Source organism: Schistocerca nitens, chromosome 3 (assembly GCF_023898315.1).
Source record: "Schistocerca nitens isolate TAMUIC-IGC-003100 chromosome 3, iqSchNite1.1, whole genome shotgun sequence".
Taxonomy (NCBI): domain Eukaryota; kingdom Metazoa; phylum Arthropoda; class Insecta; order Orthoptera; family Acrididae; genus Schistocerca; species Schistocerca nitens.
Window position 1 is genome coordinate 565,468,402 of NC_064616.1, and position 18,092 is coordinate 565,486,493.

General features: G+C 43.5%; 1 protein-coding gene across 1 annotated transcript in view; it reads right to left on the reverse strand.

Annotated features, from left to right (window-relative positions):
* LOC126248471 (klarsicht protein) overlaps positions 1-18,092 on the reverse strand; it is an 892,903-nt gene that overhangs the window by 34,344 nt on the left and 840,467 nt on the right. Inside the window, exon 22 of the mRNA XM_049949484.1 lies at positions 825-1,133. Within this exon, the coding sequence (XP_049805441.1) occupies positions 825-1,133 (309 nt within the window). The remainder of the gene's footprint in view (positions 1-824; positions 1,134-18,092) is intronic.

The window sequence follows — 18,092 nt, forward strand, 5'->3', positions numbered from 1 at the left end:
AGCAGGTCCTCATATGCCACACAATTCTGTAGTCTGTGCTAAGCGACATTTGTGGTGGCTTAAAGAGCTACGCCATAGTACAGCAGCTAACTAGAAAAGAGTGATTTGGAGTAATGACTCACACTACACCATGTGTGAGTCTGATGGAGAAGGTCACCTCCCATCATGTGCAGTACCAACAGTGAAGTGTGAAGTATGTGGTGTTCGGTATGGGGGTGTTCTTCGTTATTAGAGTGTGGTTCTTCACTGCACTTAAGGAAATTCTAAATGCGGATGGATTTGAACTCATTTTACAATATCGTGTACTGCTTACAATAGAGGGACAGTTTTGAGACTTATTTGTATCAGCATGACAATGCACCCTGTCATGAAGCATCACCTGTGATGAAATGATTTGTGGACAAAAACATTTCCCCGAGTCGCGATCTGAACGCAGTGGATCACCTTTGGGACGAATTAGAGCGTCGACTCTGCTCCAGACGCCAGCGTTCGACATCACTACCTTCTCTGGATTCGGCTCCTGAGGAAGAATGTACTGCCATTCCTCTACGGACATTCAGACACCTCACTAGAAGTATCCCCAGCAGAGTCCAAATCCCCAAAGGCGAAGAATGGACACACCCTGTACTAATGTCTACTAATAGGTGTCCGCCTATTTTTATACGGCACGCGTACAAATTTGAATTTGCCAACTGGAACGCTTTCGGATAATCGATGCTTTACTGCTCAGACCTACGGACTGCAGAGTAAGGAAAGGCCGCCTTATTTCACGTTAAAGAGAGGACAATGCACGTGCAGTAACATATAGGTGAAGGCGGAGTTACCTTGGAGACGGTGAGGAGAGCGTGGCTGCCGGCGGGCAGCACGGCCATGAGGTGTCGCGCCAGGCTGCGCAGCGTCGCCAGGCGGCGCTCGCGCTCGCACAGCTCGTGCTCGGAGCCCGAGTCCGAGATGCCGGAGTCGGACAGCGAGCCGTGCTCGGCCAGGGTGGACAGCAGGCAGGCCGGCGCCGTCACCGCTCCCGCCCCCGCCACCGCTGCTGGCGCTACCGCTGTCGGCGTCGGCGTCGCCGCTGCCGCCACCGCGACGCCCTCCGACGCGCTGCCCTTGTTGCTCTCCATCAGCATCGAACTCTGCACACAGTGAGGCGCCAGGCCGCTTTCACGTAGCCGTCCCTAGACAGACCTCGGCAACACTTTGCCAGTGCTGGCTAAACCGTCCCGCACCACAAACCCCGAGTAAAAACTTTGACAAATGTTTCTCGGTGTTCTTGCCGCGTCAGATTTGCTTGTATGGTATACTTTTTAACGACTTCCTCCATCGTGATCGTAACTATTTAGGTGTGGTACTAACAAGCCGTTTGGTACTTTCGTACGCAGTTGGACGAACTGTGTCATGGAGACGTCACTAAGTTATTGACGTTCCAGATTCTAAATGGCTTGGTTCAAATGGCTCTGAGCACTATGCGACTTAACTTCTGAGGTCATCAGTCGCCTAGAACTTAGAACTAATTAAACCTAACTAACCTAAGGACATCACACACATCCATGCCCGAGGCAGGATTCGAACCTGCGACCGTAGCGGTCACGCGGTTCCAGACTGAAGCGCCTTTAACCGCACGGCCACACCGGCCGGCCCAGATTCTAACGGAGATTGCACGGACATCTGTGATGGAGGGACATTAGTAGAGGTGCTGTTTGTGTTACATACACCACTAAAGGTATATGCCCTGGTTAAAGTTATTGTATATTCTTATCTGAAAGGGTAGCTGCATGGAACAAGACTTTCGTTCCATCAAACGGTCGTATGATGAAATGACATTTCCGCTATCGGCTGTGATAATTGTTGATTTTTCACTATCGTCCAGTTTGGGGTATCATGCCATTTTCGGATTTTAGTTGACGTCCAGCCACTAGCATATGGCGCTCGAAAGCCAAAACTTACGACAAGTAGACTTGGGTACGTTTGCTATAACAGTAGTTTAAAATTAGTAGAAACGAAAACACTGTTCAGTGCGAGTGAACTGTAATAAAAGTCGTATCACTGGCACGTAATCAGATTAGCAACTGACTGCACATTGAGGTGGTGTTCTCGTTACACCATCACCGGAATGAGTACTCTGTTGCTGATGGTCTTTCCCGTTTGAGGATTGCAGGTGCTATGTTTATTTATTTATTTATTTATTTAAATTACAGTCCACTCGTACTGAGCAATGTTCTCGATTGTGCCACAAGTTTTAAACTATTTTTACACCAAGTGTACGAAGGACTACCTGTGGTAAGTTTTGTGTTTTACCGCCATATTATAAACGTCACTTACCACTGAAAAAGGCATAATATCCGAAAATGTATCACAGTTCATTTTAGAAATTTTGTACAACTATGGTACCTGAGCGATAGGAAATACAAAGTGCGTCCGAAAAGTTCGGTGAATAGTCTCAGGAAATGAAGGAAAAAGAATCTGAAACAAAATACCTTTACTGGCCATCACAGTGGTCACCATTAGCTACAACACACTTCTGACATCAGTTATAAAGCTGTTGTAAACTGTCAACAGACGCTTCTTGTACATTCGTTCGAAGCACCGTGATCACGTGTTGGATATCCGCATCATTCCAAGAGATGGAACCTGGTACAACCAACACGATCAGGAGACCAAGCCACAGTCAATAGCATAGTGTTAATCGTCTTCCGCGCCTCTCAAAAAAAAAAAAAGTCGACTGACAAAATCCAAGACTAAGATGGTGTTGATCGCCTTTTTTCCGACAGCAGGGGCTTAGCCATCAAGGATTTCTATCCGAGGTAGACGGGGACAACGATCAACAGCATGCCACTGACTGGTGTACGTAATGGTAGCACCGAGTATCTCCTGTAATGATGTGATTCCACAAGAAGCGTTTGCTTCACAACAGCTTTAGAACCGATTTCAGGAGGGTTTTGGTTATTACTTTGAAGTCCAGTAAAGTTAATTTGTTTCTAACTCTCGTTTCCTTTATTTTCTGACACCATTCATTCAATGAACTTTTCAGACACCTAATATTCATATGGCTGTTTTCTGCGATTTGTCAGAATCGCGATATTTAATGTGGCATCGGTGCTCTGTGCAGCGTTCTGAAAGCATACTACGTACTGACCAACGTAACTGCAACCACATTTCCAAGGAATTTTATAAATTCCTGGAACACTGACACAGTAAGAAAACCGAGAAACATTTATCCAAGATTGTCGCCGCGAAAAACTACGTACTCACTTCTCTGAAGTTACACTCTGACAGCACCACTGGCTACATTTGTATCACTGTAAATGATAAACTACTGATTCGGACCAAATAGAAATTGTTCTATCAGGCAAGACCCACTGCTGTTGCACCATGGTCAGTGGATCCTTTTATTAGTGTGAAATGTAATTTACATGGAAAACCAGTTGCTAGATGTACCTTTGCTCAATGTTTGCTTGAGTACGCAGCTTCTTCTTGTGGTACAGCTGTGTCGCTAGAAACTAAGCATGCTTTTGATTTAACTTTCTTCGTTTAGTGAAATTTGGGCCCAATGATGTTTTTACATTATCTCCAAAATCTAACTACCCATAATATTTCAACGTGAATTCATTTGAACTGCCGATGATGTAGCTCGAAAAGTATGCGTATACCAACCGACACACAAATACATAACCAAATAACGTACAAAGATGTGTTACACATAATCATCATCCATTTTGGTAAATTAGTTTACCTGCCTGTATTTTAGTGAAGAATATACATGGGGTGGGCAAAAATATGGAAGCACGAATAACACACAACCATTACCAAGCCTAATACGGAGAAGAAAACCCGATGGTATTTGAAACAGCTTCAGGTCGTCTAAAAAAGGAAAAATACAGATTTTGAATGACTTTCAAGGGAATATTATACCATTATTCCTGCAAAATAGTGGCGATTTCAGGTAACGATGATGCACGTGGACAGCTATGACGCACCCTGCTCACCACAGTAGGCTACAATGAATCAATAACATTGAGAGCTGGTGACTGTAGTGACCGCGGGAGATGCAAAAATTCATCTTCGTGCTCACAAAACCAGTCCTTGGCGATTCCAGCTGTGTGAACAGGAGCCCTGTCATCTTTGAACACATCACCACCGTTGGGGAACAAACATTGTAAAATGGGATGGATCCGATCGGTCAAAATGGTACAGGCTGCCCAAATCACCCGTAAACTCGGCCAGACGTCATAAACATTGTGAAGCAAGAATCATCCGACCAAATGACTTTCTTCCATTGCTCAATAGTCCATGTTTTATGATTTCGAAACCACGTTGTCCCGTTACGGTCATTTGCAACAGTAACGAGTGGTTTTGGCATTCCAGTTCGCCTTGTAGTTCTCTGCTTATGGAGCACCCTTCGTGTTGTTTTAGAGCTGACAGCGTTCTCGAATGCGACATTCAGCTCCGCAGTGACTTTTCTAGCTGCCGTCTTCTTATTTTTCGTCACAATTGTCTTCTATGACCATCTGCCACAATCGCTCAACACACACGTCCGTTCGCATTGTGTATTGTGTTTTTCCGGTTTCTCTGTACGCGGTATGTATCTTCGAAACGGTGCCTCTTGGAACATCAAACACTTCGGCTACCTTGGTTATGGAAGCACCAACAATATTTTCGCACGTTCTGATTCACTTAGCTCCGACACAGTGCACTCACAACCGCATTGGACATTGTCGTGCCGTTCATTGTGAAATACAACATTGCATCCTGCACGGTCGTCTAGAATCCGATCTATGTTCACGTGCGAATTTCTCACGGGGTTTCCATATATTTGTTCGACCCCTGGTAGTATGTCTGTACCGCAAGCAGTCACAATATTTATGACTATTAATCTTGAGACATGAATTTATTAGCGACGCGTTTCGAACCACTAATGCTCATCAGGCATCGAGGCGTAATATAACTGTAGTATGGTTTTCGGTACTAATACTACTAACTACATTACTACTGATTTGTTGATTTGCCACGACATATGAAACTTGCACATACGTCCACTGGCTACTGCGCTGGACATACGTCCTAGACCTGATGAAGACCCTGACAGATCAACAAATTTGCGATAATCTAGTTAATAGTATTAGCACTGTAAATAATATTTGTTATATACCTCGATGCCTGATGATGAGCAATAATAGCTCGAAAGGTGTTGCTAGTAAATCGCCATTAGATTAATAATCTTGAAACACTGTGACTGGTTGCTATGCTATCTTTTCAATGAAAATGATCGCTTCGCATATGTACTTTGTTTTTATACACAGCGTGTATAAAAAAGAATAACCCCATTTTTTTAAATCATAACTATTATGTTATTTGAGATACAAGCGTGAACAACGTACTGTTGGAAAGAGAAAACTAAAAATTTTACATGGTTCCCGCTAAGTAGCAGCAGTGTGCTCCTACTTCAGTTCTAGTAAAAATAGTGGCGTTCTATGTTTCACGCAGTGCGTGACTTTCGAACTAGGTATGGTGTGAATCTTCCTACAGCGCAGAACATTAGACGATGGCAAGAACAATTCCGAGAAACAGGCTGGCTGTGTAAAGGCAAATCGCCGCACTCCGCCATAGTTCCACAAGGAGTCCGTAGAAATCCGTTCGCCGTTCAGCTCGACAGCTTAACACGCCCCCGATGTCCGTCCGGCGTGTGTTGCGTCGACATTTACACATGAAGCCATAAAAAATTCAGCTACTGCAAGCTCTTCGTGAAGGCGTCAAACAACTACGTGTGGAATTCTGTAATTTCGTTCTTGGCAAGATGGAGGATGACAGTTTTCTTCCAGGCTTTGTGTTTAGTGACTAGGCAACATTCCATTTAAATGGAAAGGTGAAGAACTGTCATAATGCGAGAATATGGGGTACGGAACAACATGAAGTTGTACAACGTGAGAAGGATTCTCCAAAATTTAATGTGTTTTGTGCATTTTCACAGGAAAAGGGGTATAATCCATTTTTCTTTGCCGAGAACATTGTTACAGGAAGCACAGCATCTCGTTTTGCCTGAGAACTTTCTTTTTCCACAGATGAAGACTGATTCGAACTACTTAATTTACCGTCAGGATGGGGCATCGCCCACACTGGCATCTGACAAAGCAGGAATTTTTAAATCAAAGGATAGTGCGACTGCACGGTCTTATCTCCGGCACGCCTCCCGTGAGGCCCACAAACCCAACTTATTGTCCCGCGTTATATTCATAGTGCCCCTGCCCATTACACTCATTACTTGTGGCTTTTTGCCGATTCCCGTAAGAGTTCGGGCACTGTTTGTGCATTCATACAGAAGATGTTCGAAAGAACAGATACCATATTCATATATAAATAATTTGAATACCGCATTGACATATGCCGTGCACTTCAAGGGGGGCATATTGAACACCTATGAAAAGATAAAACTTTGAGTTTCCCCTTCATAAAAAAACAAAATTCATTGTATATGTTTATTAGTTTCAGAAATACAGACGTGGCAAATCGAATGATTCTTTTTTATACACCCTGTACTTTACCTTTAGTCATAAAAAGAACCCACTGGTGGTAAGAATCACTACTATTAAATTTCGGCCAAAGAAATAGCCAATGAAAAATGTTTCTTCAAAGAAAGTTACCGTGAAGCACTTCATTTTTAAGGAACCATAAATGTAAGTTTTGAGTTACAGTAATACCAAGACAACAGTAAACGATAACATTAGATGTTAACAACGTAGTTCCATCACAGCTATAATTCCTAACTTCGTGTCACTTTCGTTACTGTAACAAACCTACCGCAAAATTTCAAAACCTCACAGTACAGGTTCTCTGCTGCGTTCGTCACGCAGAGTCCGGGTGTGAAGCTATGGTGACTTGTACCGAGCAGTTGCTAAGAAAACGTGAAACATTTAATTATAATAATATACACGACATCAGATGGTAAATAATCTGATTATAAACATGTGTGTCACTACAAAACATTATTTACGTGCAAGATCTTTAACATGAGCCAACCACATGAAAATTAGTCCATATTTCATCATCACCTTAACATCACCCTCCTCCCTCTAATTTCAAATATTTATCTCATTTATTGGTGAATCTTACAAAAGAAACCACTAGTTTCCCAAATTTACTGAAAGATACAATAAGCAAAATTTAGCAAATAAGCTGCACTTAAAATGATTGGCAGAAGATATACCGGGACTGGTCAAAATAATATGAACACCCTAAAATAAACCTCTAATTTCCAGATCTTGTTTCTGACTCTGTTGTAACGCAGTGGTGTTGTCTTCTGTTTTCATCTTTAACTTTACCTTGCCTCGAAATGCTCTGAGGCCTCAACACGTCTGCAGTCGTAGCGGTAAAATGTTGATTTACCGTGATGTTCAGCCATTCTGCTAGAATCCCTGACAACAGTTGAAAATCTGCCAAATTTATCTAGAGCTACCGGATACATCATCATCGAAACAATTGGAGCTCAACGAATATCTTCGTCTGTAAAGTTACTGTGGAAGTAAAACTTAGTGATAGATGCAGCAGAGCCCACTAAAAGGAATTACCAGCACAAATAAGACGCCGCGAAAGTTACTGCTGAACTATGTGCATCTCAAGGGTTCAATAGTGCAAGGAGAGCGAATTCTGCACTACCGACACAGATAAATGTGTGTATTGTATTGTTGGGAGTGTACTTGTACCTTGTCGCGTAGCGACGGATATGTGGAGAACGCCACAATGAACTGTGATATCATGGATACACTGCCCACCAAGAAGGAATGGTGCGACAGTACAGAAAGTTGGTAGCCGTTTTTCTACCTCTGAGAGACGTCTATTCAAATTTCGCGCCAGTCGCGTAAGAGTGGCGGTAGTAGCGCCACTTTGAGAATGCAAATCAGGTTCGCTTTAAGTAAACCCTCTGACGATCGTGAGCGTTAGTTGTCTTTCAGGCTGAACGTGGTGAGTTAATGTCAGTCAAGAATGTCTTTAAGGCGACGAAGACGCCATTATCGACACCTCACCGAGTTGAATGAGGTCGTGTAATAAGGCTACGAGAAGCACAATGTTCCTTCTGTGACACTGTAGAAAGACTTGGCAGGAATGTAGCCAATGTACATGATTGCTGGCAGCGGTGGTCACGAGCATGTACGGTCAAAAGACGACCGGGCTCCGGAAGACTACGTGGGACTACCGAAAGGTAAGACCATCGTGTTCGGCGTATGCCTCTGGCACTTCGTACTGCATCTGCAGCAGCAATTTGAGCAGCACTTGGCTCCACAGTGACAAAGAACTGTTACAAATCTGGTACTTCAAGGGCTGCACTGGGCCAGACGCTCTGTAGCGTGCAGTCCACGGACGCCATACCACCGTCACCTGCGACTACACTTGTGTCAAGCGAGAGCTTACTTGAGGGATGTTGTGTTTGCCAATCAAATTTGGTGGCATTGATGGCCGTGTGCCCGTTAGGAGGCTAGTTGTGGGCCTGCAACCAACGTATCTGCGTGCTAGACACACTAGACCTATACCAAGAGTTATGGTCTTGGGTGAGATTTCGTATGACAGCAGAAGCACTCTCCTGGTTATCCAACACAACCTGACAGCAAATTTGTACGTCAATCTGGTGATTCAACCTGTTGTGATGCCATTCATGAACAGTATGCCAGGAGTTGTTTACCAACAGGATAATGCTCGCCCACATACCCTGTTGTAACCCAACATGGCTCTGAGCACTATGGGACTTGACTGCTGTGGTCATCAGTCCCCTAGAACTTAGAACTACTTAAACCTAACTAACCTAAGGACATCACACACATCCATGCCCGAGGCAGGATTCGAACCTGCGACCGTATGTAACCCAACATGATCGGCAGTGTTATGTTGTCTAGGCCTGCTCGATTACCTGATCCGTCTCCAATGGTGCACATTGAAACATCATCGGACGACAACTCCAGCGTCATCCACATACAGCATTAAACGCCCCTGTGGTGACCAAGTGCAACGGACGTGGAACTGCGTCGCACAAGCTGACATCCGGCATCTGTTCAACACAATGCATGCACGTTTGCATACAACATTCTCGCAGTTACACCGGTTATTAATGAACCAGCATTTCCCATTTGCAATGGCTTATCTCGCGCTTGCATTAACCTGTGATCCTGTAACGTTAATAACTTAAATATTTTATCTAGACAGATGCGTTCGAAATTTCGTTACTATACCTTAATTATTTTTTGGTCTCGCGATTTTTTTCCGTCAGTATATATTCCAGTGTCTCGCAATAAAACTAAAGGTGATTGGTAAGGACTTTGAAAATTTTATGTGATTATTCATTCAATAACGTAAGCACTGTTCACAGCAGCGTTTTGCCTCTTTCAAGATGATACTATACTGCCTCCATTCACACGACTGGATACGCCAGATACTGTTTTATGACCGCGAGGGTGAAAAAATGCGCGTTTTTTGACTGCACATTTTTAGATTGTAATATTATCCGGTAATTGTGGGACGAGAAGACGGAAAAAAGTAAGCATAGTTTAGGATAAGCACAATGAACACGTTACACATCGCCTTTAAGAAGACCAGTGAAATTGACATTTCAGGTAACAAGCCGACAGAAAGTGCACAATCACTAAAACTTTAGACATACTATTGTCTTTTGCGCTCACAATAATCAGAAACAAAGAAGGGAAAACACCTATATGTTATTAAGAACACGAATCAGGTAATGAACGGGCACAATGTTGAAAACGGCAGCAAATTCTCATTTTCCATTTGAGGATGGTCCATGAAATATAACTGTATTTCCTCGGTAGAGTGATGTAAATAAATGCCCTGACGATTGATTCAAAAACCCCAGTACATCACGAAACAGTTCCATTGAAAGAAGTATGCCTTTGGTTGCCTGTGGTATACAACAAACCTTACACAGACTTTCACAACATACATCTGCAGCTCAAGATACGATCAACAGTGCGACTTCGAATTTTCTTACGATTAAAGTCTCTTTAAATGTTGGAAAAGTGCCCTACCAACATTTGGACTTCAGATCTTTGGATTACTGTGTTGACTTCTAGCGACACTACACTCCAAAGAACTAGTAGAGGAATGGTACATTTTCCGGGGTGATCGTATAGCAGAGGAGACTGACATTTAAATCCAGAAGCTACGCTGCAGCGATTAGGACAAGGAAACAGCGTGCCCGAAGCCGCGAGCGGACGGCCATTACACATGCTTGTGTGCCCAAGAAGTGTTTTCCAAAGGCCCGTCAAACATACGTTGTTTGCATTGGTTCCCCAGTAGCAGCGGCGCGCATACCGCGGCACTCAGCTCCCTGTCGTATATGCTCCACACGGAGAACCACTTCACAACTTAACTGGAAAATGGACGCCCAAGTGCTCTGGTCAGAGAGCGCCAAAAAGAGGTTTGAAAGCAATTATCGTCAAGAATTAACACTCCTCGAATCATACTGGAGAAAGTGATCGAGTTTGTCATGGTCCATCACCAAAACTACACCCTCTCAAACAAAATTTCAGTTTACATAAATAAGGGATTCGCGCATGTGAGCATAAGTCATTGCTGGAATTCTACATTATACGCTATGGCCCGAAGGTACTGTCACTTAAGTGAGCGAATGTCGGTCTAGGATAACGCTCCACGACTTTTGTGCAAAGCTTAGGGCTATTTCTAGTCAGTCCCAGATATCTAATTAGTATTTTGTTGGAGCGAAGTTTGTGACAGTAAGGGCTTCACACGCAAGAACGTTGAAATTCTACTGATTTGTTGAAAATAATTATACAGTGCCATTTTGAATTCCAATTTCATTCCACTATGATTAAAATGAAAAGCTTCAGAAAATTAATCATTTATACGTGCTCCAATTTTTTTAGGTCTCCACAGTAAGTGCCGGCAAACTAATATTTAGTTTTTAATTGCAAATAATCACTAGTTCCAGTCCTCTGAAGACAAAGAGACTAAATCGTAAACTGGCATCACCTTAATAGTTTACTTCCTAGTCTTCGGCGAGGTTCATGATCCATTTGTTCTGAATAATATTCAGACAAGTTGTCTCCATTAGGTGCATACACACAACACAGGTCAGAGTACCCAAAGACGACGACTGCGTCGGTCATCAAAATAGTGCAGAAAAATAGAAGTAACATCTCGGCTGAACACCTCGGAGCACATCCTCACGCCGAGAAAACTGACTGACTACATGGTACCGTCTTAATAGAAAGTCGACTGTATTCCTACAGATACTGTTAAAGAAAATTGCATATTGGGTCACAGACCTGATGAGTGTGAGATAGATGATCACGAACATTTCCAATAATTTTCCATGCCGAAGGCACGAAACAAACCATTTTTTCCATAAAAACTGAAGAAAAACCGCTGATGAAGGGTGCAACACGTTGTGAGGAATGCCTTTGAATCACGCTATAATCTTTTGCCAGTCGTTACCTTAAAAGCTGGTACAATCAGGGATTGAAATTAGCACAAATACGTCGTAAAAAATGACTCACGTGTTAAACTGCCAAAACCCTGTCAAAGGCAAATACGAAAGAAACAGTTCGTCAGCTGCCTCACATGTTAACTTTAATATTCTCAGAACCGAAGTTCTAGAAATGTGACCGTACGAAATAGGGAAGTTTGTTCCTGTATGATACGCGTTTGAAAGTGCTTGTATCTAACGATATACTGAAGCAACAATGGCTTCTTTCAAAGAATGTATGTCTTTTTTTATTTATACGAAAACATTCTGCAAGAACAGGCGAAAAATACGGCGATTATTAAGGTCAATACAGCCGGTATGGCGTAGGTTTCGTATAGTTTTACCAATTCGCGGAAAATCTGCTTAAACAATGCCAAGCCAACATTCTTTGTGTTCATGTTTCGTACATTTTCGACTCCTTTTGCACATAAGTGTAGCAATGCACTCTTCATGTCATAGCTCTACACTATGAATAGTAGGTAACTGGCAGGCTACAGATGCTACAAATTATAATGCCCCACTACTGTTTTTGTTGATAGGACTCTGAAAATTTATACGTTTCAAATATTCAATTCTACTCATTTTTGTGTTTAGCTTCATGACATCTATTTGCCTAAAAAAAAAAAAACTTGATGCGTCTATATTCTACTTATCAGCATCTTTCAGAATTATGAGAAGCAAAAATGTTAACCATGTTTGGCTCAGCTCTTGTTACTTTAGTCCCTTGTTTGTAGGAACAGAGTTGTCCTGAAAGATAAGGGTACATCATAGGTGTTTCCCAAACCTAACTTTCATGCTATCACATGGTAAAATAGTTGTATGAAATTGGTTCACCAATGGAAGTAACCATTACTAATGACATAATTTCCATGTAAATGAACTGGGCCCACCACAAAACAGTATCAATCAAAACATTCATAAATATTGTTGCTATTGAAAATGCTGACAAATTTTTGGCAGCTGCCATGCCATTGGGACCCACTCACAGCCACCTGACATAATTCACACATTAAGACAGACACACACACACACACACACACACACACACACACACACACCACTTCCATCAGCAGGTTACGTAAATAGTTCCAAGTTCAAATCTCTGACAGGTATAACAGCCACTACAATATTTTAGTGTTGTTACCAGCCCTGGTGTGGTATATAAAGAATGTGAACAGTGATAGATGTCGAGTGATCACTGAAACATGCAGAAATGCCATGTACATATGTGAGGTGGCATTATCAGCACCTCACGGAGTGTCTCCACTCAGCTGACTGAATGAATCATGAAATATACAGTTTTGTAGGGCATTTGGATATTACAGATGCCAAATGCTGGACTGCATGAAAACTTGGGGGCAGGCAAACTCATTGTCAAGGTTCCAGTCAACCACACTTGACTATCACATGGGAGGATTGTCATACTGCACACCAAGCACATCATAACCCCATCACATCTGTACCTGCCATCTGAAAACAAGTAATGGACCCCGTTCAATGTTCTGTGTCATCCTAAACCATTGGTCCGAGACTACCAACAGCCACACTAAGAAATTACCATCCCACGTATACACGACAAGTAACACTGCAACACAAACAGCTACATCTGGAGTGATGCCGAGACCATGAAGCATGGACTGCTGATGAATGGCACCAGATACTATTCAGCTATGGATCATGGTTCTGTACAATCCCAACAATCCCATACGACCATTGTCAAAGTATGTCAGTGACCTGGGGAGAGGTCCCATTCTTCCAATGTGGTAGAAATGCACAGCAGCGTTTCTTCTGGCATCATGGTGTGAGTAGCCATAGGGTATGACTTCTGGTCAGGCCTGGTAGTGATTGAAGTACCTCTGATGGCAGAACAAGATGTCACAGACATGCTGCGTCCTCGGGTATTACCTCTCGTGTGACAGTAGTGTGGTGCAGTTTTTCCATCAGCACAATGCTTGTCCACACATGGCACTCATCTCTACGAACTGTTTGTGTGATGGTGAGGTACTTACATTGTCAGCAAAATATCCATTTCTGTCCTAGATAGAAAACATGTAGGCCAACTCCCCAGTGCCAGTATCCAGGGTATCACTGACCATTCACAACAGTTGTGGGCCAGCTTGCCTCAGGAGAGGATACAACTGCTTCATGACACACTTCCCAACCAAGTCATGTGTGCATCCAGAGTAGAGTGTACAATGTCATACTGATTATCAGGGTCATACTGTCAAGTTCTTTGTAAAATTGACTCTATATTATCACTGTTATGTCATTACATGCCCTCTGAACTGATGAAGTTTCATTTTCTTCATACTTTCCTTCTGGGTGCTTCACTTTGTTTGTGAGGCAATGTAGTTACTGCTTTCCTGCATGTGTAATCTTTAGAATCTAGATAAACATTTTCTTTTCTGGCACAAGAGTTGCCGCCGCCGCCACCCCCCCCCCCCCAAATTGTTCTAAAGTTTAATTTAAAATATGTGATTTATGTGATCTACAGAGGGGAAGAAAATATGAACCATTCATTTAAAATTATATGAATCAATAATTATGATGAACAACATAGGAGCCAGCTAGCAGTTACGCAGAAAATTTACTGACCAATGGGAAAGGATATTTGGTGGTAGAATTTTTCTGCTGGTTTCACAATCTAACAAATATTTTGTGCAGTTCTAGTGCAGACAGATTGGTTAGTAATATCAGATAGAGATTCACAGATAGCCACAGAAAGAAGTCGCAGCACTTATCACTGGAGGCACAACTTTATACAAGGATAATTCAATTACTATCCACAATTTAGTTATATTTTTGTTTATTTTGATAGCACTGGTGTTTTACATTGATGATGCACGCATTGTTTATTTGTTGTTATATCTTTGCAATTTTCAAGCTGCTAGGTCAGTTTTGTTATCACTGCCGTGCTCTTAATCATGACTGCTCTGCTGTCTATTTGCACCAACGAAGAGCAACATTCAGTGATCTGTTTTTGTGGTCGACAAGCGTATCGGGGGTTGAAATTCATTGAAGACTTTCGATACAGTACAGGAACAGCGTTCTGCCACAACGGAGTGTCTATGAACAGATTGAAAAATTCCGAAATGGTCACACAAGTGTTATGCATGATGAAGGAACCGGATGACCATTTACTGCCACAAATGAAAAAACCATTGAGTGTTCACGTGAAATCATTCTCTTAGACAGACGATTAACTATTGACGAAGTGGCACACTGTCTGCAAATTAGTCACTGTTCTGTTTACAAAATCATCCACAACAGACTTGGGTTTCATAAAGTTTGGGCAAGATGAGTCCCAAAACAACTCACACAGTTGCATACATAATGGCACTTGGACATTTGCAAAAAACATTTGGATCACTATGGTAACGAAGGGGACAACTTCTTAGACAGGATCATTACTGGTGATGAAACATGGATCCATCATTACGAGCCGGACATTAAACAGCAGAGTATGGACTGGAAACATCCAAATTGCTGTGCAAAAAGAAGTTCAAGACCCACCCGTCTGCAGGAAAACTGATGCTTACAGTTTTTTGCGACGCACAAGGTCCAGTACTGGAACGTTATTGGGAAAGGTGCACAACAATAAACAGTGTATGTTATCCAGAATGAGATTTTCACTCTGCAGCAGAGTGTGCGCTGATATGAAACTTCCTGGCAGATTAAAACTGTGTGCCCGACCAAGACTCGAACTCGGGACCTTTGCCTTTCGCGGGCAAGTGCTCTACCATCTGAGCTGCCGAAGCATGACTCACGCCCTGTCCTCACATGGCTAAGCCATGTCTCCGCAGTATCCTTTCTTTCAGGTGTGCTAGTTCTGCAAGGTTCGCAGGAGAGCTTCTGTAAAGTTTGGAAGGTATGAGACGAGGTACTGGCAGAAGTAAAGCTGTGAGGACCAGGCGTGAGTCGTGCTTCGGTAGCTCAGATGGTAGAGCACTTGCCCGCGAAAGGCAAAGGTCCCGAGTTCGAGTCTCGGTCGGGTACACAGTTTTAATCTGCCAGGAAGTTTCGATGTATGTTATACACTCCTGGAAATGGAAAAAAGAACACATTGACACCGGTGTGTCAGACCCACCATACTTGCTCCGGACACTGCGAGAGGGCTGTACAAGCAATGATCACACGCACGGCACAGCGGACACACCAGGAACCGCGGTGTTGGCCGTCGAATGGCGCTAGCTGCGCAGCATTTGTGCACTGCCGCCGTCAGTGTCAGCCAGTTTGCTGTGGCATACGGAGCTCCATCACAGTCTTTAACACTGGTAGCATGCCGCGACAGCGTGGACGTGAACCGTATGTGCAGTTGACGGACTTTGAGCAAGGGCATATAGTGGGCATGCGGGAGGCCGGGTGGACGTACCGCCGAATTGCTCAACACGTGGGGCGTGAGGTCTCCACAGTACATCGATGATGTCGCCAGTGGTCGGCGGAAGGTGCACGTGCCCGTCGACCTGGGACCGGACCGCAGCGATGCACAGATGCACGCCAAGACCGTAGGATCCTACGCAGTGCCGTAGGGGACCGCACCGCCACTTCCCAGCAAATTAGGGACACTGTTGCTCCTGGGGTATCGGCGAGGACCATTCGCAACCGTCTCCATGAAGCTGGGCTACGGTCCCGCACACCGTTAGGCCGTCTTCCGCTCACGCCCCAACATCGTGCAGCCCGCCTCCAGTGGTGTCACGACAGGCATGAATGAAGGGACGAATGGAGACGTGTCGTCTTCAGCGATGAGAGTCGCTTCTGCCTTGGTGCCAATGATGGTCGTATGCGTGTTTGGCGCCGTGCAGGTGAGCGCCACAATCAGGACTGCATACGACCGAGGCACACAGGGCCAACACCCGGCATCATGGTGTGGGGAGCGATCTCCTACACTGGCCGTACACCACTGGTGATCGTCGAGGGGACACTGAATAGTGCACGGTACATCCAAACCGTCATCGAACCCATCGTTCTACCATTCCTAGACCGGCAAGGGAACTTGCTGTTCCAACAGGTCAATGCACGTCCGCATGTATCCCGTGCCACCCAACGTGCTCTAGAAGGTGTAAGTCAACTACCCTGGCCAGCAAGATCTCCGGATCTGTCCCCCATTGAGCATGTTTGGGACTGGATGAAGCGTCGTCTCACGCGGTCTGCACGTCCAGCACGAACGCTGGTCCAACTGAGGCGCCAGGTGGAAATGGCATGGCAAGCCGTTCCACAGGACTACATCCAGCATCTCTACAATCGTCTCCATGGGAGAATAGCAGCCTGCATTGCTGCGAAAGTTGGATATACACTGTACTAGTGCCGACATTGTGCATGCTCTGTTGCCTGTGTCTATGTGCCTGTGGTTCAGTCAGTGTGATCATGTGATGTATCTGACCCCAGGAATGTGTCAATAAAGTTTCCCCTTCCTGGGACAATGAATTCACGGTGTTCTTATTTCAATTTCCAGGAGTGTAGTTATATGCTTACTGCCAGGCTAAAGCCTACAATTCAAAGCAAATGCCAAGGATTTCTGTCAAAAGGTGTTGTGTTGTTGCACGACAATGCCGGTCCACATACTGCTGCCCACACTGCTGAAACGCTTCAGAAACTCAAATCTGAAGTACTGGATCATCCTCCATATAGTCCCTATCTTGCTCCTTCTGCCTATCACTTGTTTGGTCCTTGCAAACAGGCATTAAGGGGCCGTCTATTTGCCTTGGATGAAGCAGTGAACGAAGTGGTGCATTCCTGGCTCGCAGCTCAACTGAGAACCTTCTTTTATGATGGCATCAGGAAGCTTGTACAACGATGGACCAAGTGCGTTGAAATGCAAGGAGACTATGTCGAAAAATGATGTTCTTGTAAGTTTCCTATTTGATTACAATAAAATTTTATAACTACTTTGCAGATAATCATTGACTTATGCTCACATAATAAAATATTTACAATGTATATGAATTCATTCCTGAAACAAAACTAAGAAATTTTCAAATAATAAAACAATATATACATGACCAAGAGTAATGAAGATACACAAAAAACTAAACAACTAAATGTAAAAAAGAGGAAACAAAGAATGACACTTCACAGCCCTCTAGTACAGAGGAATGAAAATAATGCATGCATAAGAATTTTTGAGCATGTCGGTGTAAACAGCTCCAAGAAATCAAAAGTTACTCTGCAGGAGATGAAGACTGATGAAAATGTAATTTTGGAAAGAGTTATGTTTTGAAATGTGGTTTTAGTTAAATTCCTATATTCGGAGTAAACCAAAAATGAAAACTGCCAAAATTGTCAGAAATGATACATAACAGCACTGTGATTGGAAGAACTGGAAGCTAAATCAGGGGTAGACATTTTTTGTCCAAAAGGTGCAAACTGGGTAACAAAAATTAAATCCAACTCCTCCGTAGTCAGCTCAACATACTATTGTTTTACATAAAATTTGACAACCATGATGTGCTAAAGTTTCTGTGTTGCGCCGCCCCCCCCCCCCCCCCCCCCCCCGCCCCCTCCACCCTTGCCATTTTACAACAAATTAATGTTTACTCACCTGAAATCAGTAATCAAATGAAATGAATCAGAAATTGACCAATATGTTATGCTTTGCTGTGGAGCTCTTTCT